The following is a 26107-nucleotide window of genomic DNA, read 5'->3' as shown; positions in this document are numbered from 1 at the left end:
ATTGTAATAGATAATAAAATTTCTGCTAATTTAGAAGGGAACAAGAAAAAGTGAAAAATTTAAAGTTTGTACCTTAGATAGTTTAATCCAAAAATGTATTATTCGTTAAAGCGTTTAGCTGTAAGCGCCAAAAAAATAGTTGTGAAACATTTTTTTCTTATTGTAATTGTAAAAATGTTCCTTAAATGATTGTAACAGAGCGCGTGTACCTTTGCGCTCTAATTATGTAATATCTAATTATGTATTGTTTTGTGTGAATATAATACAGCCACATTTATAATATATTGTAATTTATTGTTAACAACGTAATAGTATTAATGCTTACGTCCTTAAGACATACCGAATATTTAATAAGGTGTGCTGGTCTTACTAACTCGTTTTACAATTTCTTAAAGGAAGCTTATTAAACGTAGCCACTCTCATGTACAAGTTGTAGGGTCGTGGGCGTATACAATTTTAGTTTTCAGCAAGTGAAATTGTAAGCGGCTTTAAAAGAGATATATGTGTGTGTATCCTTAGACTATAAATTAGGCGCTCCATTAGCGTAAAACTTTAATTATCATTTAAGCGTATTTATTCAACCATACATCTATATACTCGTATAAGTAACTAAACCCATTTATATAGTTATATAAAAGTATTTGTTATGTAGCGTTCAATTTGGTCTAAAGGCAAGTCTGTTGTTAGGCTGACAATTCCTGGGTACTTGTTTTTGAGCGTGTCTCCGCTGGTGTGTGAGTGTGTATGCATGTATGAGTGTAAATAGTACCTAGAAAAACTTTAGCCCGGTATATTTCGATTTACACTTCTAAAAATATTTAATTTGTAAGTTTTTGTAGACTTTTTACCCCTTAGGCCCTTGCCATATTTGTTTACATTTTTATTTGTCCATCGTGTTCCTGACTAAAATGTATACGTAATTCCAAAACAACTTTAATTTTATATTAATAGTTTATGTTTTTTGTTTTTACAAATTAAAAGAGGAAAATTATACTTTTGCATCTAATGTTCTTTGTTAATCCTTGTCGAGTACTAGAAACTCCATACACACATATACATTTAGAAAACATTTCGGTGCGAAAGAAAAGTTAGCTTTACCCCTAGAATTTGTTGAACTTTCGAAATTGCAAATTTATATATGCAAATTTTGGTATTTGAAGCAGGTTATTAAAAACTTGTCTTACCTAGGTGGCTCTTTTTGGGTGATTGTACGACCGTTATTAGTTACCACGAAATTAAAAAAAAAAATAACAGATTTAACAAACCGTTTTAGCAGCAAATAAGAAGAAATTTTAACTCAAAATTAAATATTCATGTGTGCTATGTAAGATGTTTGACTCCCATCCACAGTTTTTTATTATGTGAATTACTTATTCACCGAAATCTGTGATCATCGTGGATTTAGCGATGCTAAAAATTACTCGAAACCCTTAAATTGTGTTGTGGTGCTTTGGAAAAAAATTCGAAACGTTCTGGTTTAGGGTTAGACACGTAATTTGTTTGTATCCATGTATAGATTATGCGTCTAGGTTATGTTTGAGTTGTTTGACTACTAGACTATATTTACGGATTTACACAGCCAAATATATATATATATAGAGTATATACATATAAAGTAAATCGTTTTTAACGTCTTTTTTTACTTCTACGCATAGTATTTATTTCCATCAATTGAATTGAACTTCTTAACTACATATAAAATATACGTATTAATTTAAAAGTTTCTTATAACCAAAGTACAATTGCAATTTAATTATACTCGTACTCCTTTACTACTTGCGAAAATTATAAAAGCAGAAACCAAATATTATAAATTGCCTAGCGTTGATTAAATTGAATTGACTTGAATTGCTCTTGCGTACTGCAGTTGTGCGATTTAGTTGAACTTAGTTGCAACAGATGTTTTCTTATTAAAATAATGTATTCGTATTTTAGTAGCTATCTCTCGTTAGTACTTATTACAATCTCCACACTTTTTACTAATATAAACAATTTTGGCTTTCTCCCTCCATCTCCATCTCCATCTTCAACACGAAATCGATTTCGCTTTACTTGCCGTTGTTATGACTTACAGCGTAGTCGCGGCTTTGGTTTCATTACATTCCAAGAGCCCTGTAGCGTTGATAAAGTCCTACAGGTGCCCATACACACACTGGACGGCAAGAAAATCGATCCCAAGCATGCCACACCCAAAAATCGGCCACGCCAAGCTAATAAAACAAAGAAGATATTCGTTGGTGGCGTCTCGCAGGACACCTCCGCTGATGAGGTGAAAGCCTATTTCAACCAATTCGGCACTGTGGAGGAGACAGTGATGCTGATGGATCAGCAGACGAAACGTCATCGCGGCTTCGGTTTTGTGACATTCGAAAATGAGGATGTTGTGGATCGCGTTTGTGAAATACACTTTCACACTATTAAAAACAAGAAGGTCGAATGCAAGAAAGCACAACCCAAGGAGGCTGTCACACCAGCTGCTGCACAGCTGTTGCAGAAACGTATTATGCTGAGCACATTGGGTGTGCCTTTACCGACCGCACCGGGTCAATTGATTGGTACACGCGCCGGCGTCACCACAATGAGCTCATTGGCCATGTTGCAAGCGCCATCTCCATTGCAACTGCATGCCGCTAATGGCGCTGCAGCAGCAGCTGCACAGCAGGCAGCGCTCATCTCGCAGTCACCCTTCCAAGTACAAAATGCCGCCGCCGCTGCGGTCGCCGCCAATCCAGCTAGCTTTGGCAAATTGCTAACCACATATCCACAGGCCTTGCACAGCGTCAGGTAAGCGTTTCTTTCTCGAATTAAGCCTACTAAATGCTTATTGAACCCTTTGTAATATTTTATTGTTTCATCTCCCAACAGATATGCACCGTATCCCATACCGACGAGTGCTGCCGCCGCCAACGCCTTGGTACAGGCTCAGCAGCAACATGTCGCGGCACAACAACAACAGCACGCGAATGCTGCTGCCGCCGCTCAACAGCAACACACTGCCCATGCTGCCGCCGCTGCTGCAGTACAGCAACACAACGCAGCCAGCCAACAAGGCGTGTCCGCTGCACAGAGCGCACACAACGCGCTCACCGTTACCGGCCCAGGTGGCGCAGCGAACGCGCACGGCGCCCAGGCGGCACATCACCCGCTCGCCGCGGCCGCTGCACAGCAAGCAGCTTTGGTCGCCGGCAACCCATTGAGCGCGGCCGCCGCCGCCGCCGCAGCCAATCCATATCAGAGCTATGCGCTAACCAATGTGGACATGTCCAGCTTTCAGGGCGTTGACTGGAGTCAAATGTACGGCATGGGCATGTATGTCTAAAGCGTAGCATGCGAATTGGATTTATTTCAAAATTTAAAAGTACGAATTGTGCGTTTTTTGTTTTGTTTTTTTCACCAAGCAAATGGAGAGTGCAGAAGTAAAAATACTCTTCATTGGAAAAAAAGGAAATATATTTATATTTATAGCAATAAATCAATGTCATTCTCACTAATGCATGCGCGCTAAGCCACAATACATTTCTTTGAGCGCACGCTGTAAATGGGTGTGTGCGCATGTGCGTTGCAACAATTACAACAATTTGTGATAAATGCAGAGTTGTTTATGTGGTATGCTTGAGTAATGAATTTGTTAATTAATTTATTGAGACGCGGACTACGACATACATTTTAAGTTCTCAATATCACCTTGAATTATATTTAAACAAAAAGAAAAGAAGAATAAAAACACACCACAAGTGTATAAAATGCTTATTATTATCTTTATTATTACATATGTATATGAATTTAAGCTCAAGTTATGCGCGCGCTTCTTTGCTAGTTATTTAGCTTAAGCCAACGTAAACAAAAAGCTCATTTGCAAGCGCAAGTGCTGGGGCAAAGTGGCCAGAGTGCGCGAAAGACATTTGTTTAGCAACAAAAAGAAAGAATTAACGCGTTTTCTGTTGGTAATTAAAGACACGCCAACGCATAAATTGCAATAGTTCATAATTATTTGAAAAGACAGACTCTAGAGAGTATAGCAGCGCTAAACAGCTGAAAATCTGAAAATCTGCAGTGCTATACGCATAATAATTAAAGCTACAAACATATAAACATACATGTATTTAGTTATAAGTGACTCAAAGCAATGAATACATACATATATATAAGGAATTATAAGAAATTAAGGCGAAATTTCGATATGCGCAACTTCTTAGTGGCTGCAAATGGCAATTTTACATTTTGCGCGCGCATTGCCTAAAATGCATTTGTCAATTTCAGAAGTAAACTCAATGACATATGTAAATTGTGTATTTGTTATTGTTAAACAAATGCCGTTCTTAAGTATTATTACGAAAACAAAAACTTAACATTTTGTGTGCGCCGTTCGCATTTGTCCTGCGCCCAAATGACATAAGCGCATGTACTCAATAAAATAATAATAATAAAAATGTTGGAAAATTAACATATATATTTAATTTTAAGCAAATAAACAGAGCATTAAACGAAGTAGCAAAAACAACAAAAAAAGAACACAACAAAAAGTGGTAAAAGTAATACCTACAAATGTTATATCTCATAAGTTATAACCGAGTTGCAGGCAAAGTGAAAAAGTAAAAAAAAAAAAGAAAACAAAAACAAAAAAAGATATTACAATTAAAGAAAAGCATACATATATTAATAGTACTAATCATTAAACATGACATAACATTGCATATAACAATAATTATATAAATAATGAGAATTAGAATTTTAAACCACCGACTTGATTGCGTTTAATTTAGATAAACATGACAACAACAACAAAACAAAATACATACTACACACAATTTAACGCATATATAATCATATACATGCCAATTACATGCATACATACCGACATGACCTACAAGTAGTTTTACGTACATACATACATAATATGTATAGTATATGTGCCGTTAACTGAATTGCGGCGAAAATATAGTAGTTATGAACACTTTCCTAATGAAATTATACATTTAAGCGAGATATTCAGAGTTCATATGAGCACCTCACTTATTTTTCATTCTCAAAAAGATCGTTTTGTGTTCGTTTGATTCCCCAAAGCGGTCTGGGTACAGGAGAAACTCCACTGAAAGTGGCGCAAATGCTCCAAATGAATTACATATATTTTCTAAGCAAACTAGTAACTGCTGTAGAGCGCTACTATTTCAAAAAAAGTTGAAAAATGTCGCTACATTAAATTGGACAATTCGAACACAAGCTTTGAAAGGGTGTTTTCTTATTTTCATATTTTACTCATATATTGACTGACCAAAAATCGAATTTTACGCAAAATTTTTGCAGCCGTGAATTTTTGTTGCTGCCGTGTACTTCAGAAAACTGGTTTTAATATCGAATTTCAAAACCAGTATTTTTCAAAAGTAAAAAATGCTTATTTTTTTTACAAGTTTTCAGTGAATACTGTAAATATGTTTGCAAAAACAGCCCGAAGAAAGTAAATTTTAATAATTAAAAGCACCCAAAGCAAAGTATAAGCAATACTCAACACTCTCGCCTGCATGTTGTGGTTTTCTATGGCGGAAGAGATCTTTAAGAAAAGCTTTAAAAGCCATTAAAATAAATTCAAATTGAACATACATATACCAACCTATTTGAATTAGCATAAATTATTACTCACATAAAAACCGCTGTTTTGAACACCTTTTCTACGAAATTTTTGCTACATCTGTTGCTCACACCTCGAAACATGGCTTATACACATACATACATACATATATAATACCTGCAGTAAACCCTACTTTTGTATATAAAATAATAAAACAAAAATCTTAATACCATAAACACCACCTAATACATACCGTTTCCATACTAGAAATTTGTATTTAGTGTGCTTAGTTTAGTATTTCCTTTGATAATACTTTTTCATAACAAAATAGTTTAATAAATACTTTAGACATACATATGTATGAAGTGAATAAATATTGTAATTGCTTGCCCATTACTATTATTTGAATTTATTATAACAAAACATAAACAAAATCAATAACTTATATATCGTTGAAGCCTACAAATAAATTACAATGATATTAAAACTTATAAATATTAGCAATGAACGGCAGTAAAAGCTCCGTGCTTATAAGTTCCAAGTTCAACGAAGCATAAGCGAATGTTTTATGATTTATTTCGAATTTTCATTTCAATATTATTAGTGTTAGTTTTAAAAAACATTCATTATTTTTAATTTCTTTAAAAAAATTAATTATTTTTGCACATTTATAGTACCGCCTGTATTCGTATGTAGCTTTTTTGGTTTAAATTTGCACAATTTGCATTTTATTTTGGCGAATAAGTTTGATTTTTTATTTGGTTTTCCACTTAAGCACTAACAGTACTTAACAATCGAAAGGTTTTTTTAGAGCTGTCCGGCGAATATGTTGCATAAAGAGTGGTGTTTTAAACGAAAGTGAGAATTTTTTAAAAAATATTTGAAAGAATCCCGTAAACAATCAAATAATTATATAATTAATTATAAAAAATAATTTTAACAGCACTTTTTGCTTTTCTTTAACTTTACTTCGAGGACCGTAAGTCTACAGCAACCCTTTACGCTAATACTTAAGCGCAATTAACACTTATTATTGTCATAATTATTATACTTATAGCCTTAGTACAACTTATGCATTTTACGTAAGGACAGGTATTTCATATTATTTTCTTTGGTTTTATATTTGTTTTGCAGTTATTTGTAAGCGGTTTGAATACATAGTACATACATTTTTACGAAATAATTATTTTCGTTTATAAATAACTAAGAAAAGAAAATAATAAATATTTTTAATTATTACTATTATTAATTTGTTGGTTAAACAAATATTAACTAATTACATTTATCGCTAACTTAATTGCATAAATACCACATACACATATATTAATATATGCACACTGGTGTCATCAACATACTTTTAAAACATACATACATATACATATACATATACATTGAAATCACTCATCAAGGATTTTTAGCATATAAACGTAGTAATTACGAATTGTAATATTTTAATTGTCATAATTTGCCAGAATGTACAAATATTCTTTGACATTTCAGCAGCAGAAAGTATTACTAGCTTAAGCTTGCGCCTGCGCAGGCATTCTGAGGTTAGTTCTGTAACGTAAAGGTACAATTTCACGCATACACATACATATAAAGGTCTATGCTGTTTTTTCCTCTTTCGAAAAATTACACTTCAACTGCGAAATTTTCATTTGAGTGGAAATTTGTTGGTTTAAAAACGTTGGAAAAATTTTCAAATCCAAAAAAATTAAAGTCATCGTCAAATTTGCGAAATCATAAATTTAAATTAATTTAAAATTTGTTTTTTAAAGCAGAAGAGTTTTTTGAAATAGCAAAAAGCAACAAATAAACAGTTACATATATTTGATAACTCTATTGTCTAACTACTCTATGAAATCCTGAACTTTCTTCTATCGTTTCTTGTTTGTCGTTTATTTGCAGTATTTTCTCTTATAGTTTGCTTAAATAAGAGTTGTATACACATTTATGTATTTATGTACAAACATTTCATTTTTAGCTCTTATTTTTTGACAATTTATTTTAAAGCGTTGAACAAAGTTTTTTTGTATTTTTTGTAATTTTTATATTTTTCCATAAAAATTTTCTGCATGCTGTTTATCTAATTTTGAACACTATAAAAACACAATATAAAAAAAGTTAATTTTTAGGGTTTTGAAAACTAACCCAGAATTTAGTAAAAAAAAAATTTTTTGACAAAATTTGAAATATTTCTAATTGTGGCCAGGTTTGTACTAAAAATCAAAAATTATTGTCCTCTTTGCTTCTAAACCCTAGTTCAATAATTTTTAAACTTCAGAAACAGATATTGCAACCAAATTTGTGTTTAAAATTTAGCATTACAATTTAGTACTAAAAATTATTTCAGCGCTAAAATTTCATCACTTTGCAGTGCTTGCAACAGAAATAATATAATTAGCATAATTTTTTATCACATATTTTTTTTATTAAAAAACCTAACCTCTAAAATCTTTAAGCAGAATTAAAATTCATGTTCAACTTTAGCATTTTTCTACTTAAACAAGTATTTCCTGTCCACAACTGCACCCTCATGTTCACATTTAGTTTCAAAACTTAGAGAACAGTTTTGCTTAAAAGAATTTTAGGTTAAGTAAAATCAAAAATCACATTAAAATAGTGTATACATATACTATATGTACATGCACACCACCCACATTCATTGCTAACTCATTCAATCACTTACAACAACGTAATAAATTGGAAATTTTCGTTTAGTAAACTTGTTGCACATTTTGTATTAGTAAATTTTTGTTTTGCAAAATCTATTTGCCACAAGCAGAGTAAAATATAATATTACATAAACACATACATACATATATACTATAACCTATGTACTATGATTTGAACTAGAAAGTAAATTGAAGTTGTCTGCATGTCTAGTTTTGGCTTAGACAGAAATAAGTACATATAAATAAATATTGAATATTTTTAGTTTTCGATTTTCGATTTGTAAAACTTAGTTTTTAGTGTTTACTTACGTATTTGTTTCTAGTTTTAGTTTTACTTACTTACTTATATTGAATATGTTTTTTTCATGGTCAAGTATTTTTGTTGTATGAATTTGATGAAAATTTTAAGTTTTGATTTCTTTAGTATTCGTCTATTTCTTAGTTGATATTGAATATTTCATGCATTGTAAATAATTTGGAAAACTTTTGTGAAATAAATTTGAGTAAAAAAGTATGCAAAAGACCTACATTTATTTGAAGCTACATACCTACTACATAACTACATATGTTCTAGTTGTATACAATTTGGCTAAACCAATAATCAGTAAATGAATATTTGGATTACATAATTATATATCAACATACATATTTCGTGCGTTAATACTATTATGAGTACATACATACAATATATTTGCATTCAAATTGAATTGCCAACTTATTATTACGGCTATCGCATACATATATATTATACATACTCTCTAGTATATATATATATATAAATATTTATATATTAAGCAGCAAATTAATAAAAGCGAAAATGTAATTTTGTACTGTGTTTTTATTACAGTTAATCGTATATTTGTAAAAATTAGTGATTTGTTTGGTATTTAGTCTGAAGCATATATAATTCCTTAGTTGTGTGTGCGTGTGTGTGTGTGTGTTTGCGCATACACTCCTACATACTGTTGTTGTCTGTTTGGCCTACTGTACATATATTTATTTTTATTAGCTGTTGTTGTTGTGTTGTTAGAAAATTTAACCTTTTCTCTTTAGTATTTTTAGTATTGAAAACAAAACAAAGAAAACAAAAATTTTGGTGAACGACATTTTGAAACCCCATTTGATTATGTAATTCATAATGAAAGTTGCATTAGATTGTTTTTCCATTAAACTCTTAAGCAGCGTTTGGGCGAGCGAAAGGTAAGTGTTCATAATAAACTTGTATTTGTATGTAATAATAAGTATCTACTTGTAGAGGCGTTGGAACCCTGAGCAAATAGTCGCAAAACTGTAGAGTAATGTACAAAACGAGTATTTTTTTTTATTAATTACATTTAATACTTTTTATATTCCCTATGCATTGGTAATTATCAATAAAAAAAATATAGAAAAAAATACAAAAATTGGTTAAGTGTATATTGTTATTGTTTTTCTTTTCTTTTTCAACAGCAGACGCGGCGCATGCCATTGAGCGTTGGGTATGATATGACTGGGAAGGAAATGTGTTTGAGCGCAATTCTGTAACATTTTGGCAAATTAACCTATTTGAGTTTGGCACTTTTTGATTGAAGCGGCAAAATTAATATTCAAAAAGTTTTTATCACAAGAAAAAATATTCAAAAATAAAAAATATTTTATTTTTAATATTGGCAATAAAAAATCGAATCGAAAAAATATGAATAAATTAAAAATAATAATTGTTAATATTGACAATAAAAAATTGAATTTTACGAAATCTTTAATATTGAAATTATGTCAAAAAAGCAATTATCGTTTTTTTACAAAAAACAATAAGATTTTCAAAAGTTTTTACAGAAAAAAAATACTTTCAAGTTCGTTTTACAAAAAAATAATAAAATTTTAAATATTGTAAAATCATTTATGTAAATTACTAAACAAATATGTTTTTCGCTCAGAAATTTCTTGCAAAAACATTAAATATTATTTTTAAAGCTATGTCTTATTTATTATTACCTTAAAACGGAACAATTTCGGGCAGCCTTTGCAAAAAGTTGCTAAACTCAAATATGTTGCTTTGTCAAATATAAAAAAATATATATATTAAATTCAGTTTTATATGGTAAATATCTGAAAACTGCATATTCTTAAGCATTTGTAGTATTTTAAATCATTTAGACTGTAACAATTAGCGTAGATTTTTGAATACCTTCATCTGTGCGCGTTTTCAGAACGTTAGTTACATATTTTTTTGTTTAAAAATAACTGTAGCTGTTTGCCACTAACATTTTGTTGCGTACATTGTTGTTTTTGGTTGTGTACAAATTAGTTCTAGTTTAACAGTATTTATTTTAGTAAGTTTAGTTTTTTATGTATTTATTAATGTTTTGTACTTATTATTATTTGTTTTTTGTACTGATAACTATTTTTTTTTATTTATTTAATTAATTTATTACTTTTATAGTTTAAATAGCTTGTACTTTTTAAGCTGTATTTACTGTAAAAAGTATATTTTTCCACAATTGATTTACAATATTTAAGCCAAAGACATTCCACAAAACTGCCTGCAAGACATTCTACGAATTTTGTCTCAATTTAACTCTGTTTTTATGAATTTTAACAACATAAACTTAAATTTTGGATTTTTTTAATTTATTAATCTGTTCGTCATGATATTTGTACTATTTATACATAATGTAAAAATTTTAACTTCGAGATCATGTTGTCGAATACAAAATTAACATTTTTTGCAATTAAATGAAAATATATATATTTGTACGAAAGCTGTTGCTGATGTCGTCGCCATAATTTTGCATATGTTTCATTATTTTTATTATTTTAAAATACAAGCCAAAAATATTCTTCATTTATATTTATTTATTTTAGCATTTTGGTTGAACTTGTTACATTTATTGCAGTTCAATTATAAATAAATTAGAAAAAAAAATATAGAATTTCAAAATATTTTGAAATGAAAATCGCAAAGCTCCAATAAAATATTCATAGAATCCAATGATCTCGTATTATTTAAGTTCAAAATATTTGTTGTAGTTTTAAGTAAAAAAAGTTCTGTTTTTGACTTTTTATATCCAAAGGCAAACATATATACATACATATGTATAGATATAAAATATTGCAAGTGTAAAAACAGTCAAATAAGTTTAACAAACAATATACATATGTACATATGTATGCACACAATTTCAGTTGAAATTATTATCATTATCTTATACTTATGCCATTCCACTTTTATTTAAGCAAGTTTACAAGTTTTAATTAATAATTGAGTTTTTTATAAATTTTTTTTATACAAAACAATTTATTTTCATAATAAAAATATGTTTTCATCAATTATCTTACGCCGCATTTTATTTTACTTAAGTTCTTACATTTATTTTTGAAATAAATACTTTTACATTTTTTTTTAATATTTTTAGAAGTTTTAGCATTTTTAAGTGTTGTGTAAAGCCGAAGTCAAAAGCTCTTTTCGCTGCCTATAGTTTGCCTCGATTCATTCATAATAGGTAACTGTATATTTTTAACTGACTTTATTATTATATAGTATATACCGTTAGTTTTAGTAGCTTTCAATGTTAAACTTGCCTGTTTACCTCACCTCACTTATGCATTTATCGAGTACCATATGGGCCAACAGCTTTTCATAAGTTTTTGGTAGACGTGATTTTTCGTACATTCCCCAATAGGCTCTTTATATATAATTTAAATACTGAACCAATAAGAATAAGGATAAAGAATAAAGAATAAGAACGAATTGTAATAAGTGGTAAAAAATTAAACTTGGAATTAAAAGAATCTTTGGAGTTTGCTGGAAATTTTTAATTTTCGGTATTTCGTGGGAGTGATCCTTTTATAAATGGTTTCTCTGTCTCTAAAAGTCAAATATTAAAGAATAACAATTTTCAAGGTGTTTATTAAAAGTTTGTGAACCCAATTATAGCAATCAAACATTTCATAACATTCCATAGCTCTCACGTAAATTTAGTGAATCGAATGAATGTAATTGTGAGTAATCCAGCTGTGGTCGAGGCTCCAAACTTTTTCTCCAATCACGTATTCTAGTTTATAATGGTAAAGAAATTTCTCTCGATGAAAACCATATTTTATGGCCGCAAATGTAAAAAGTTGATCTTGGCAACATCTTGTTCCACCAAGACGTGGCTACGTGACACACAGCATGTGCAATAACCCAATTATTGCAAGAAAAGGTTGGAGATTCAATTACTTCAAGAAATTGTGACATTGAATGGCCTCCAAGAGGTTGTCATTTAACAACATTATACTACTCCTTGTGGGGTTATTTGAAGTCAATGGGCTTTAGCAATAAACCAGACTCTCTTCAAGGTTTAGAAGTCATTATTGAGCGTGCTATTCATGGCATGCCACTTTATTTATTGAAAAAAGTACTGGAAAATTGGGCTCATCGAATTTGTTTCTGCAAAAGTGGTCGTGGAGGTCATTTGAATGATGCCATATTCAGAACTTAAGTGTTTCGATTGTCCTTCACATAAAATAGAAAACCATTTAAACTTCCTTAACAATTAGGAATTATTTAAAGAAATAATACCACTCTTATTGGAAAACTTTGTATAACGAACTCATCAATGCCTAATTTTATACAATTTATATTATTTTTTGTAATTTAGCGATATTAGTTTGTATAAAAGTAAAAAAAATTGTCTCCTTACTATATATATGCTATATACTATAAAGTAGCCTTGACATATACATACATATTTAATAGTAAGTTCTTTAAAAAGATACTAAATTTACTACTAATTTTTCGTAGATTATTTTTGAAGATTTTTTCGCGTCGGTCCCATCTGAATTTTGTTTGATGAATATATGCAAACATACATACATTTGTAGTAATAGTAATTAAATGCAACATAAAGTTAAAAATTTAATTATAAATATTTTGAAACGTTTAATGTGTAGCAGAAGCAGCAAAAACCCAGCATACCCTCCGATTTGACAGTCACAGTTTTGATAATCACAGATTAATTACATGCAAATGGTTTACAAAGTTAATTATTTTCATCAAATGCATACTTCGAAGAATTATTTCAATACTCAACAGTCCATCTGTCACTTATGCATTTCAAGTTCATCCATTGAATTATATCCCTTAAAAATTCCTGCATCTAAGCAAAAGTAGTTTTATTTCAAAAGCGCAATAAAATGGTATGAAGTAGCATAAAATCAGATTAATACTCAACAATACAGTCATTCCACAGCGTACACCTACAGGCATAGTGCAGTAAACATGTGTATTCAGATATGAAAAAGCATATCAGAACTTAATGCGCGTGCGCAGCAGCAAATCACAACGAGAATTTTAGAATCGATGACAACACTACATTTTCGAAATATACATATTTACATCATATTGTATCCTTAAATTATTTTTGACACAATATACCAAAATATTTACATTAACACATACATATGTACATTCCATTGATGCATTGATCCAAAATATAAAAGAAAAAATCAATACAAGCAGAGTAGAACATTACTAAAGTATCATCGTATGACAATAAGCTCAACTGTGTTTCATAAGGTTAATCGAGGGCCTAACAATATTTAGCAGTAACAATTTATATTTAAATAAATTAAAAATTAATAAATGAGTCGAGAAAAAATACTTAAAGAAAATAAATTGATAAAAATTAAATTAAAAACTTAAATCAAATCGAATTATATAAGAGAATAGTTGAAAGCAAATGCTTCTAGAATAGTTAAGCAACCTGTATAGGATTGTTCAGATTAGTACGACATATATACAGATACCAAAACTGCTAGCTAATGACAACACTAATTGCAGAAATAGAATAGTTTTTCTAAGACACACAAAGACTTCATCGAAATGAATATAGAGCTTACTATTTATTTTAACTTACAAAACAAACATCGAGTGACTTTCGGAAATGAAAAAAACTTCTCAAAATCGACAACAGTTATGAAGAGTTATTGTATTTGAGGACTCACCAACATAAAGGCGACAGTAAGCTACACAACACTAGTGATAGAAGGTCCCCATATGAAGGCCTGCAAATTTTACCGTAATCAAATAATGTCTGAAAGGTTAATTGTCTTAATTTCCACCCAGGAGAGACTTTAGTAGTTTATTGTCTTTAATATTCCAAATAAAATTTGCCAACGCTCTTAATCAATCACAGTCGAAACTGTAGGTCAGACCAATAAAACATGTACTATAGCCTGTGTTCATTGCACATGTGAACGTATATGCCGGAAGGGGGCGTGCGCCCAGAATTCTAAACATATGGAACCTGAAATTGTATTTCTCGGTTCACTGAAGTTATACGCTATGTGAAGTACATCTATATATAAATTTACAGTGGTATAAAATTATACTTTTTTATATGTGCTGCATTTATTTTCAAATAATTTTTTTATCAAGCTATTTTAGTTTCTCCAGTTTAATTTTGAGCTCTTTTCAAATTTCTCCTATTTCAATTATAGTTATCCACTCTCTCTATAAATCAAGTAGACTGGTAAGGTCATTTAAGGTTTTTCGAGATGAGAGAAGGGCAAGAAATTTATAGCTCTTTCAGAAAACTTAACTGCTAGCTTATAATTAAACTGTGAGTTCGTTTAAGAATCTTGTCCTGAAACTTTTAAATAGAAACGACGGTTCTTCAATTGAATGTGACCTGTATAAATTTCGAAGCTCTAATTTTATTTTAATGAAGTCTTTGCTGTGTTCGTTTGGCGATTAACTTGATAAAAATTTATTATAAGGAACTATACTCACACAGCTAGGTTTATAGAGTCTCCTTTGATGGAGTAATTAAGTTGAGTACTTAGCTCACAATTAAACGAAAGTAAACTTAAATCAGCATACAATACCACTAAGGAAAAGTTAACGTTATGAAAAAAATTATAACTGTACATAAATGAGCGTTAATTACATTAATATTACGTACTAAGGCATACATATCTCTAAACAGATAAAATTTTTGAATTTGAAAACGAAAGAAACCTCAAAATCCTCAAATTGATATACAAAGTTAAGATTACAGACTTTTTATTCTAAAAACAAAAATAATTAACAATTCGGTAAACAAAAAATATCAACGTAAAGTGTTGTGCAAACATATTGGCCTTCTCCACATGCAAACATACTTATGGACATGCATAAAATATATTTAGAAAACTTAAGGTAAAGTCTTAATAAATAAACATATTTATGTGTGAAAGACAGCAAAACAATTTGGAGTTAATTTCTGACTGAACGCAAAGTAACAACGAAAATTAGAGAAAAATAAAACAATTAACTTAGCTAAAGATTTAAAAAACATAAAATTAACGGTTTACATACATATATATACTTGTGAATATTACCGAGAAAATTGTATACTCAAACTTAGAAATCGTATAAACAAAGGTCTTCCTGTATAACGGTGTATACATTAGTGAATAGCGAGAAAAATATATTTATCCGAATATAGTGTTATAAAAACTCAATTCTTCAACTAAAAAATGTAGACGGCATGAAAACTATTTAATAATTTGATTTAGCTGAAATGTACAGTTATTTGCTACAATTTATTTACGGCAGTTGGAGCTGTAGGGAGAAACCAAAAGTATTGTGTTTTGAATTAAAAAATAGCAATTGTAGTCGATCTTCTATAGTGAATAAACTCCCAAGACTGGTAGAACCTTTTTTGAGGGTTAATCTAAATATCTACTATATACAATATTTTAACTAACTAGTCATTTTTCCACAAGAAAAGAGCTTTTGGCTTGGCATTTAGTGATATTTTCATAGTTTAGAATATTTTATTTCGCGTTTGGTGTTTCTATTGCTATATTTGCGAATTTATTGTTTTGATTTTTAGTATATTAAACTAAACAGTATGTATTTTATTTTATCAGAAATTCACAAATGTATGTAAATCAGAATCAGAAGCCCAAAGAGTATTCGAAAATACATCTCTCTGTTATCATTGTCAATTAGATGCTATCAATAATACGGTGTAAACGCAACATTAGTTCGAAGACACTGCGCGACACAAATGCAATTAATCTGCAATAACACCACACACTACTATACATACATACATATGTATAGAAATACAACCACATTCATAAAAAACACATACATAAAAACTCACATCAGTACTTAAGATTCGTAGCTGGGGAAGTGATCACGCAGATCAAAAAGAAAATATCAGTTGGTTAAATATATGTATATTTAAATAAATATATATACATATATATATACATAGATCAGAAGTTGAAGACAGTGCTCAGTGTAAACTAGGCATTATCAGTCGTGCGTTAAACTTAAGGAAATACAATAATGAAAGCAAAAGCAATTCGTTTCTTGGAAATATACTTAAAATAAGTTTAAGCTATTTCGTTAAGTATCATTCGATATTATATATTTCGAAAATGCAAATATAAGCTAAATAATTGGTTACTTGAAAAATGTTGTTTCCAAACTGCTTTAGGTTCAGTTATGCACTTTTCAATAATCTACTTGAAAAACTGTTGAAAATAAGTGCACCATGTATGACTTATACATACATACATACATATTTAAACAAGTAACTACTGATAAGTTAGATTTAAGAGAGAAATGAAAGGGCATGAACAAAATTAAGATAAAGCGATATCAATATATAGTAAATTGTGTATAAAATAATATTGAAAAATATAAAAATTAATGATATTTATGATCGTTTGTAATTTCAATATCCAGGCAACAGCTACAACAATTTTGCTTGATATAAACAACACAAACTTTGCAGGTTTTCCGAAAATGTACTCAAACACTTGCCAAATATAAATCCTTTTCGCTTAACCATTAGTTGATAACTGTTTAAACTATATTGCTTGAAACTTACAAAAAAATGTATTCCACATTAATGCGATTTACTCAAATATGTTCATTTGTTACGCGATAAGCAGAATAAAAATTATAAATTACTAATTGAAAGCAAAAAAATAAATAAATAAATAAAAAGTAAAACACAGTCTTCGAAGGGTCTACAAATTAATTTTACATATCACGAAAAGTTATTTATCGTAAAAAGATTCGATTGCGTGAATTGCAGGAATCGCAAATCATTTTTTAACCCACAAAAACTATCAAATATAAGAAGTCGTGATTTGGTTTAGCCATATTTCTAAATAATCCAAACTTAAAGGTAAGTAGTTTCGAATTAGCATGACTGCAGAGTGGCGAATCGAACGAGTAACTATTGTAACGATATGCCATGTTAATGAAATATGCACATGCTATTTTGTATAATTTTCAACTAGAAAATAATGTCGTTGCTTTGAACGCAGTGCTCCAACATAACGAGCAAATTAGTGGCGAAACGAAGACGGCACAATGTTCGAAGCGAGTATAACTATTTTTCTAGCTATTTTTAGCATTTTACGACTTCATTTAATTACAAAGTAGACTGTACATAAAATACTTGAAAACAATAGATTATATAAGACTTTAAACAAGAGATTAACAAATTAAAGATTTTGAAAACAATATATGCTCATTTCATTCCTATAAAGAGGTACAGTCTATTCAAGTACGCAGAAATATGTAGCATAACAAATTACAGCAGTAGAATTCTCAATACTCAAGTCTTACTGTTGTAGCATAAAGGGAATCTACAAAAGTGTATATTTGGGATTTTTTTTTCTAAAACATTTTCTAGTTGTTTTACATATCTGAACTCGTTTAATATTATTATTTACTTATTTAATGAAAAAAGTGTGTTAAATGATATACTCAACTGGGATTTTTACTGCATATAGACTAGATACCATTTATATAAAAATGTTGTAGTGTATAATTCCAAAAACATATACTCTGATCTGCTGTAAGAACATCGTTTTTTAGATAAAGAGTAGTTGAAGTAGCGCGCTAAGGGTTTTGAAGCGTGTTGGGTTTTTGAAATGATCCGTTTTTTCAAATATGTAAACGAAACTTGTTAGAGTTTTTTCTTTTTAAAAATTATATACATTTTTGCACACACACATATAACCGACGTCGTGTGCATTTTATATGTGTTTGTGTATATACTATATATATAACACATACATATATGTATATGAAAGACATTGAACAAAATTATAAAAATGTGAAAAAAATAAAGATTTAAATGTGTTAAAAGCGGAAATTATACATTTTCCTGGTAAACATGCAGACGACATTTGTATGTATTTGTATATACATACATACGTACATACTTGTATACTGCATTAAGCTTGTGATTTAGTGTATTTACTGTTAATGATATAAGTACAGAAATACACATTGTAACAATATATATAACTTTACATATATACAAATAATGAAAAAGGAAATAAATAAAAAACTATAAAAATATTATTGAAATTTACATACATATATACTTAGTTTTGTAATGTAGTATTTATACAAAGCGAATATGCCCCTTCTATATATATACAGAAACAAGCAAAAAGGACATATTACTAGCCTTAGTTACTTAGCATTAAGCCTTAGCATGTGTTGATTACATACTTCAAATATATATAGTATATAAGTGTGTATTTATACATGTAGGTATTGAATAACCTTTCAGCTCAATTGAATTATGAAATATGCGTCTATATATGCGCATTTATATAAGAAAATGTTTAAAAAATTATATACATATATATGAAAAATTTATTTCGTTCCTTTTCTAGCTATACAAGCATTCATATATCGTATACCTACACATACATATATACATATATCAATGACGAATGAAGAATAAAGAATATAAATGCTGAACAGATTTGAATAAAATAAAAAACGGTGTTTATTTACTTGAAAAATAAAGCACATATAGCGAAGAAATATAAATTGCAGGTAGTGTATGGCATGTGCGCCTAAATGTATGTTAAAATTTTTGTTAAACAGCATATGAAGCAATGTAAAAGTTAATAACTGTAAACGTAGCAAGTAAATGTTAAACGTAGATTATTATATATGAATATGTGAAACTAGCGAATCATGTAAAGTTTGTATGTAGTGGTAGACAAATATTAATAAAAAGTTGTACTTAAAATAAATAAATATAATCCGATTAGAATTAGAAGTAAAAGTATGTATTAAAGTAATGTTTGAAATAACTGTTATGTAACTCGTAATCAGATATTAGAAAAATAATCATGTATTGTGTGTAATTGCTGCAAATCACTTTTCTTTCCCTTAATATTATTTCCTTATATCCAGCATTTTTCAGTAGTAATGCAAAAGTAATTAGTAAAAATGTAATTAGCAAATAAATAGTAGACGCTGACATTATTCAAACACTTTAGTAGCTAAACTCTAGTTAGTGCTCATTCAAATCTCATTTGGTAGTCCGAAAATAAGACGATTTTTGAATTTAATTTCTTCAGTTTTTTTTTCTTTTTTTTCTTATATTTCAAATAAAATCGTATTTGTAAAGTAGCGTAGAATTTTTTGTTTTGTAATTTACAGTGATTTTTTATTTTTTTTTTCATTCATTCAATTTTGAGAGTAATTCATATTTCACTCACTTTTTTTTGTTGTGATATTTGCCAATTACTAGTGGTTTATAAAGTAGTTCAGATATTTAATAAAAATTATGGGATATCCCCATAATCCCCTGATTTGATATATTTATATACTGATTTAGCAGTGGAGGTAAGTAAAACCCCTGCAACTACAAGTTGAATGGCATTTATTTCAAAGTGTGCCAAAACTTCCGAGTCTCACCTTATGGCATACAGAATTCGGCAGGTGAAAATCAATAGACAGAGAATAACTGTTTGATGTGAACTTTGAGACTTGTTGAAGTCTCAATGTCCACAACGATTGCCAAAGCCACCAACAGTCGATGTTGTCGATAAAATAATTAAATTAAAATAAATTAGAGTGGTTAGAATTTATGCAAGAAATTTCAAATGATCTGTAGTACTAACTATGCATTCAAATGAACTGCGATGCAAAATACAAACTACCCGATTTTCACACTATTTCTGGCATTAGTGTCACGATTTTAAGTATCTTTCCATATCATCAGTAATCAAGGGATATTAAATAAACTTAGTGAAGAATTCCCAGCTTTGCACTCATGCTATAAGTATGGGAAATGTGTTCTCATTATTGAAAGCCAAAACGGGTCGACTCACCTGTAGAATGCGAATGTCTGGTTAAAACGAATTCATCTTTTGGTAAACTCCAATAAATGCCACACCACATATTTAGGATTGCTAGATATGAGTGGACATTAACCGGAGTCATAAAAAATTTTTCTTTCTATCTTTAATTAATTTTGTATAAAGAAATTTATAGGTGTAGAAACCTTAATATCTATACAATGCAAGAATATTCGCTGAGAGTTTATTAAGAAAAATATAATACAATTATATTTAATTTGAATATAATAATTATATAATTATAATAATTTAAAAGAAAGCTCTGAAATATATCAATATATTCAGTATTGAAAAAATATATAGAAATAAAAGCGGAAAATTTCCTATCAAAAATTAAAAAATCTTTGGGGGAAAACAACAACAAAACACGATAGTAAAAATAAAATGTGATGAAAAAACAACAACAGTATACAATTTAGCAAAATTTTCTAAAGACTTCAGACAATATTCGTTGAGGAACTAAAAATATTAATTAAAAAAAACATTAGACAGCATAGTCATAGCAAATTCCTAACAAAAAATACAATTTCGACACAGATCATCATACACAATTGTATGTAGTACATATTAACAACAACTTGTAGATAATAAAAAAAGCAATTGACGATACAAAATTGGAGAAATGGCATAATAATGGGCTGCTAATAATTTTGAAAACTATTTTGTGTCTTTCATTTGAAAATTTGCTCTTAAATGAAAGCCATAAATGTCAGTGTCAGCAATTAAGAAAATAGATATATCTATATAATGATATATATGAATATCTATAGATTTCTAGGCCCCAATTGTTTACTTGTCTGCTAGTAGTACTAGTAAACAGAAAAGTTAAAGAAGTCATAGGAAAGCACGTAATTACTGAACAAGGTCAATGTTAGAGTGTCAAAATGCTTGCAAGAGAAGTCTTAGGAAATTCTCTACTAATAACCTACAAAACAATTTAATTAAGAAGTGTAGGGAAATACAGATACATTTTTAAGTCAATTGCTATGTGTGCATTAGGGTGGGTCGATTTACAGAGAGCTGGAAAAATCTTATATGCAAAAAGTGTTCAACGGATCATTTTGATTAACTATGCCTACAAGACTACGGTTTTGACCCAGCTATTTTTGATGCGAAGTTTTTAAGGTATTATTGAAATTATTTCATCAGTTTTGATGTATCCGAATGAAATTTAATTCGTAGAAGCCTTTTTGGTATTGAGCAATAGTCGGAATCGGCCAGATCGGACAACTATTTCACATATCTCGTATATAACCGATTATTCTAATTTTTTTAAACTTCGCCTTAAAAATCGCTAACTTGAAACCGCTTTTAGAGCGATAATCTCTTTGGCAAAGTTGTTCAGAATGATCTCTAGAACATTTCCTGCAAATGCGATTTTATACAAAAAATCGACCTACCCTAATGTACCGGCATATGTATGTGTATATTCGTGAAAGCAGTCGCTAATGTACGGCATCGACAAATATTGCTTTAACCCTACAAGTTCAGACATTTGAAGCAATATTTGTATGTATGAATGTGTGCACTAAGGCAGCATGCACTATTTACAACAATTATGAAGGGCTATATCGCATATCTAGTATATTATTTCGTTTAATTTATTCACTGCACTTAAACATCTCAATATTTTCAGCATTTGATATTTTTTGTTTAAAATAAAAAAAATTCAAACAGGTGGCAACTTTCTAATTTATTTGTAAGTGCTAAATAACATATACATACATACATATATGTAGTTATATTGGTATATACTAGTAAATGTAGATAAATATTTATGGTTTAAAATATATATATGCATACATACATACATATGTGCTTATATATTTATTAGGTAAGTGCATTTCTCTCAAAAAAGAACGCATTGAGAAATCACTTTGTATTCATTAAACAACAATGTAATGTAAAAACGGAAACATGAAAATTACTACTTATACATCTAATTAAATAAATATATATGTAAATTGTGTTATCAACAACATGTAGTTACTTATTTGCTGTAGATTGCTTCATCACGTAATAAAAAAAATAAATAAAAGTTAATAATAATTTTATTTTGCTTTTTGTTAAAAAAATATATGGCTTTGGCTTCAGTAGTGAATAGAATAATTATTATTTAATGCTTTATTAATTATTTGTTTTTCGATTTTATTAGATTCTGCACAAAATCTATGTGTGAAGTAGCTAAAGAAAACAGTATTCGTACTTTTTGATATTTTTTCAAACTGTAGACACTATAATTGTGAATATCAACAAAAAATTAATTATCTAAAACAACTTTCCGTATTTTAGTTAGAATTTTCATTTATACAACATGCACAACCTTTCAGAAAATGTAGGATTTTATATGCAGACGAGTGAGCAATAAATAATATACAATATTTCACTAAAAACTCTTCGATGAGTTTCATTTACATAAATTAAATCTAAATCATTGTACTTAAATTTCTTAAAATTTTAAACATTTTCCGCGATAGAAAACACTCGCTAAATTTCTGAAAATCCATTTTTTGATTCAACAACAAATGTAAAAGGGCAGTGGTAAGTAAAAGTCTTGGTTGAAGATATCGTTGTATCGTATCTGTTATATTAATAGATTTTTCTTACCCGTAAGAAAGGTGGATGTAAGCCTTACACCGAATATATTATAAAGCATAAAGAATTCATAGACATTCTGCCTCTAAACTCTATCTAAAGTTTAGATTCTAAGCTGATAAACTTAAGCGTATCGAAATGTAAGTGTCAAAATATTGTCTTATTTTTATTGATAATATTCTTTCACCTATACTAAATAGGTATATTGAAAGTTATGAGATTTTGACCACATGAAATGTAGTTACTATTGATAGAAGGATTTAGTATTATGGGAATAGTTTCAAGCACGTTAACAATGCCCTTGAAAGACGAGTTAGTTAGGGTTCACGACTTAGCTATTTATAGGTTCAAATCTGTCTACAAAGAACTTATTCGGGAACTGCTTTGAGGTTTTAAAACTAGTTTTCTGGTGTATAGTATATCTTTAATGTTAAAAGTACTTAATACCAAAAGACTAACCCAAAAAAAGTAAATAAGAAATAACAACGAACAGCACATTTCTACGATTACGCTTTAGTCATAAAGTCTTGGCTTAACGTCTGTTAATAATAAAATTATGCATTTGTAATAACAAAGTTACATTCATATGTATTAATTATATATTATGGATTCAAATAACTATATTTTTTATTACCCTAACGACGCGCAGTCACTCCTTTCCTTGTAAATATGTAAGTATATATGTACATACATAGACAATTGCTATTTCTAAGAAATTTTTCAAAATTATAAAACAACTGTTTGTCTGACATTTATACTAGCTTCACATTATGCCGTTATTTTGCCTGACTTTTTATGGCTAAACACAGAATTATTTGATATTTGTTTAAATTAATAGTAAATAACCTAACACTAAATGAGCTTTTGGTATAATAAATAATACTATGAAATGGAATTTCCCGCCATGAAGTATTCATAATATAATTTAAACATTCAAATAAAATGCTCATTAGCAGCATTTTTCAAGGCTTACCTCCCAGTAGCGCTTAATAATCGTCGGACTGAACATCGATGGTTTATTCAGCGGGGTTCTGGGTTCTGCAAAATTGAAGCAATTTGTTTTTGTTAATATTTATTTACAATGTCTATGTCATATAGTGCACTTACTGAGGCTGTGTTGCAACTGTGTGCGCGTTACCAACTGGAAAAATATTTTGCAAATAAATTTAATTTTTCATTTGTTTAAAAAATAAGTATAAATGTTTTCACTTACCGGGCTTTGTCGCATCACCAACTGGCGTAGCATGGTGTTGGACATCAATTTGTTGAAGAGTGGGCGGTTAGACATTCTTCAAATCTAAAATGGTAATATGTGGTTATCAATGCATTATCGACAACATAACTCTGAATAGGGGCATATTAGCTACCCATATTGTAGATTGCTTCAGTATCATTGTGGTTGTGAATTTTTTTTTTCAGAGATTATGTTATAATAGTGGAAAAAATATAATGTACTCAATATACATACAAGTACATACACTTGTACTTGTATATACGCCTTTTCAACCGTTCAGCTACTCAAATGTTTAGAAAGAGACAAACAATTAACTGACACACTAGACACTGACATATTTTATAATTTGAAACGACATCGAAAATTTGCTCCAATAGAATTTTTTAAATTTCCAATACAGAAACCGAAATAACTTATGCCACAAAATAACAGAAGGCTTACTCTGCTAATGCGATGGATGTATACCTGAATAATTCTACGTTTCTCCAGTTCTAAAAAAGTTCCAAATGAGTACTTGACTGTTGAATTTATGGACTTAATGTAGTCTCAAATACAAACAAGTGAATGCAGTCGAAGTACTATCAATATCCTATTAATGGTAATTAAGAGTCCATAGTAAATACACCAAACTATACCATAATGCTCTGTAACTGTCAAAAACTTTGGGAATCCCAGCATTGGTAAAAAGAGTACAAATTATTTACATACATAATTATTATATATATTTTTTATTTATGTAAATAAATACATAATAGTTTAAATAAGACCCAACGGAGCTTACTTGTTATATTTCACAATCCGTGAAAATTGCATTTGTTTTCTTTTTTTAACCACAACAGTGATGGTGTGATGTGACAGCTGCTTATTTGTTAATATAAAATTATTAATTTAGTCAATTAGTAGCTTTTTCTAATATTTTCTAGACATTTGTCATTTCGTCAGCATAAATATGTACAAAGCTTTGCACCAGCAGCTAGTCATGCTATTTTGAAAATCTAATGCTTTTGAGTCTGATATTACTAGAATTTTCAATACGCCGCTAATTCGCTAATTAACATTAATCACGTTCGTTTTGTTGTAGCTGATAGAGCGTCAGACAAACTCTCTATTTTAATGTGTGTAATGTAATTAACATTTGTAATTTCATAATGGGTACTCACTAAATATGTGATAACTTTTATAAATTTTTAAAATTCAATTTTGAATAAAACAAACATATATAATTTTAATGATGTTCTTCGAAACCTTCACTACACTATTTGTAGTTGATTTGATTCTTTTTGTCAGCAATTTTCTTTGGTGAAGTATTTTTAGTTGCCTGATAATTGGGCAAGCTATCAGGAACTGTAGAAGTGGAAGGTGGAAAGGGAGTCCTTCAAAGTGTGTCAAGTATGAAACTATTTCAAGACGATTTCTGCAATGTGGGACATTGGAATTTCTTTTTGAAAGAACAGACAATGTAAAATATGAAGTAAAAAGGTAGCCATGAAACCCCAGCGGTTGTGTACCTTGATAAAAGCGAAATAACAGGCGCTGGTTCATTTGAATTGTAGGTTATTTCCTACATAAATAGAAACAGAAATGTGTTTAAAAAACTTAATTGCAAAAGTGGGTAGTTTCCGTAGTTATGTAGTTTGTATATAGCGGGGTACATCCTCCAACTTCAATTGCCAGTTTTATCTAATGAATTGAGCAAGTAATATCGCTCCGCTTATCACTTTATTAAATTCACCCAACACTTAACTGCAGCGAATATCTGCCGAACGACATCATTATTTGTACGTTTATATTAAAATATTTTTGTTTCGATACAAATGGTCATACATTAATAACCATTTATACATATATATAAATATATGATTTACTTATTTTATCTTCACTCCTAATCTA

At 29.4% G+C, this 26107-nt stretch overlaps 2 protein-coding genes across 12 annotated transcripts in view; one reads left to right on the top strand and one right to left on the bottom strand.

The window, feature by feature from the left end:
- The window catches only part of LOC126757669 (poly(U)-binding-splicing factor half pint), a 277161-nt gene extending 259910 nt beyond the window's left edge, over nt 1-17251 (top strand). For 6 of the 7 annotated variants that reach the window (XM_050471767.1, XM_050471760.1, XM_050471766.1 and 3 more), the window contains 2 exons: nt 2075-2784; nt 2866-17251. In XM_050471767.1, the coding sequence (XP_050327724.1) occupies nt 2075-2784; nt 2866-3319 (1164 nt within the window). In that variant the 3' untranslated portion in view covers nt 3320-17251. The remainder of the gene's footprint in view (nt 1-2074; nt 2785-2865) is intronic. The other variant, XR_007666766.1, reaches the window with a different exon arrangement.
- LOC126757802 (uncharacterized) overlaps nt 1-26107 on the bottom strand; it is a 41987-nt gene that overhangs the window by 7811 nt on the left and 8069 nt on the right. For all 5 annotated transcript variants that reach the window (XM_050471778.1, XM_050471779.1, XM_050471775.1 and 2 more), the window contains exons 2-4: nt 24197-24280; nt 24091-24124; nt 23957-24021 (exon numbers count right to left, since the gene is read on the bottom strand). In XM_050471778.1, the coding sequence (XP_050327735.1) occupies nt 23957-24021; nt 24091-24124; nt 24197-24271 (174 nt within the window). In that variant the 5' untranslated portion in view covers nt 24272-24280. The remainder of the gene's footprint in view (nt 1-23956; nt 24022-24090; nt 24125-24196; nt 24281-26107) is intronic.

Source organism: Bactrocera neohumeralis, chromosome 2 (genome assembly GCF_024586455.1).
Source record: "Bactrocera neohumeralis isolate Rockhampton chromosome 2, APGP_CSIRO_Bneo_wtdbg2-racon-allhic-juicebox.fasta_v2, whole genome shotgun sequence".
NCBI classification, from domain to species: Eukaryota; Metazoa; Arthropoda; class Insecta; order Diptera; family Tephritidae; genus Bactrocera; species Bactrocera neohumeralis.
This window is presented reverse-complemented; position numbering and strand designations above follow the sequence as displayed.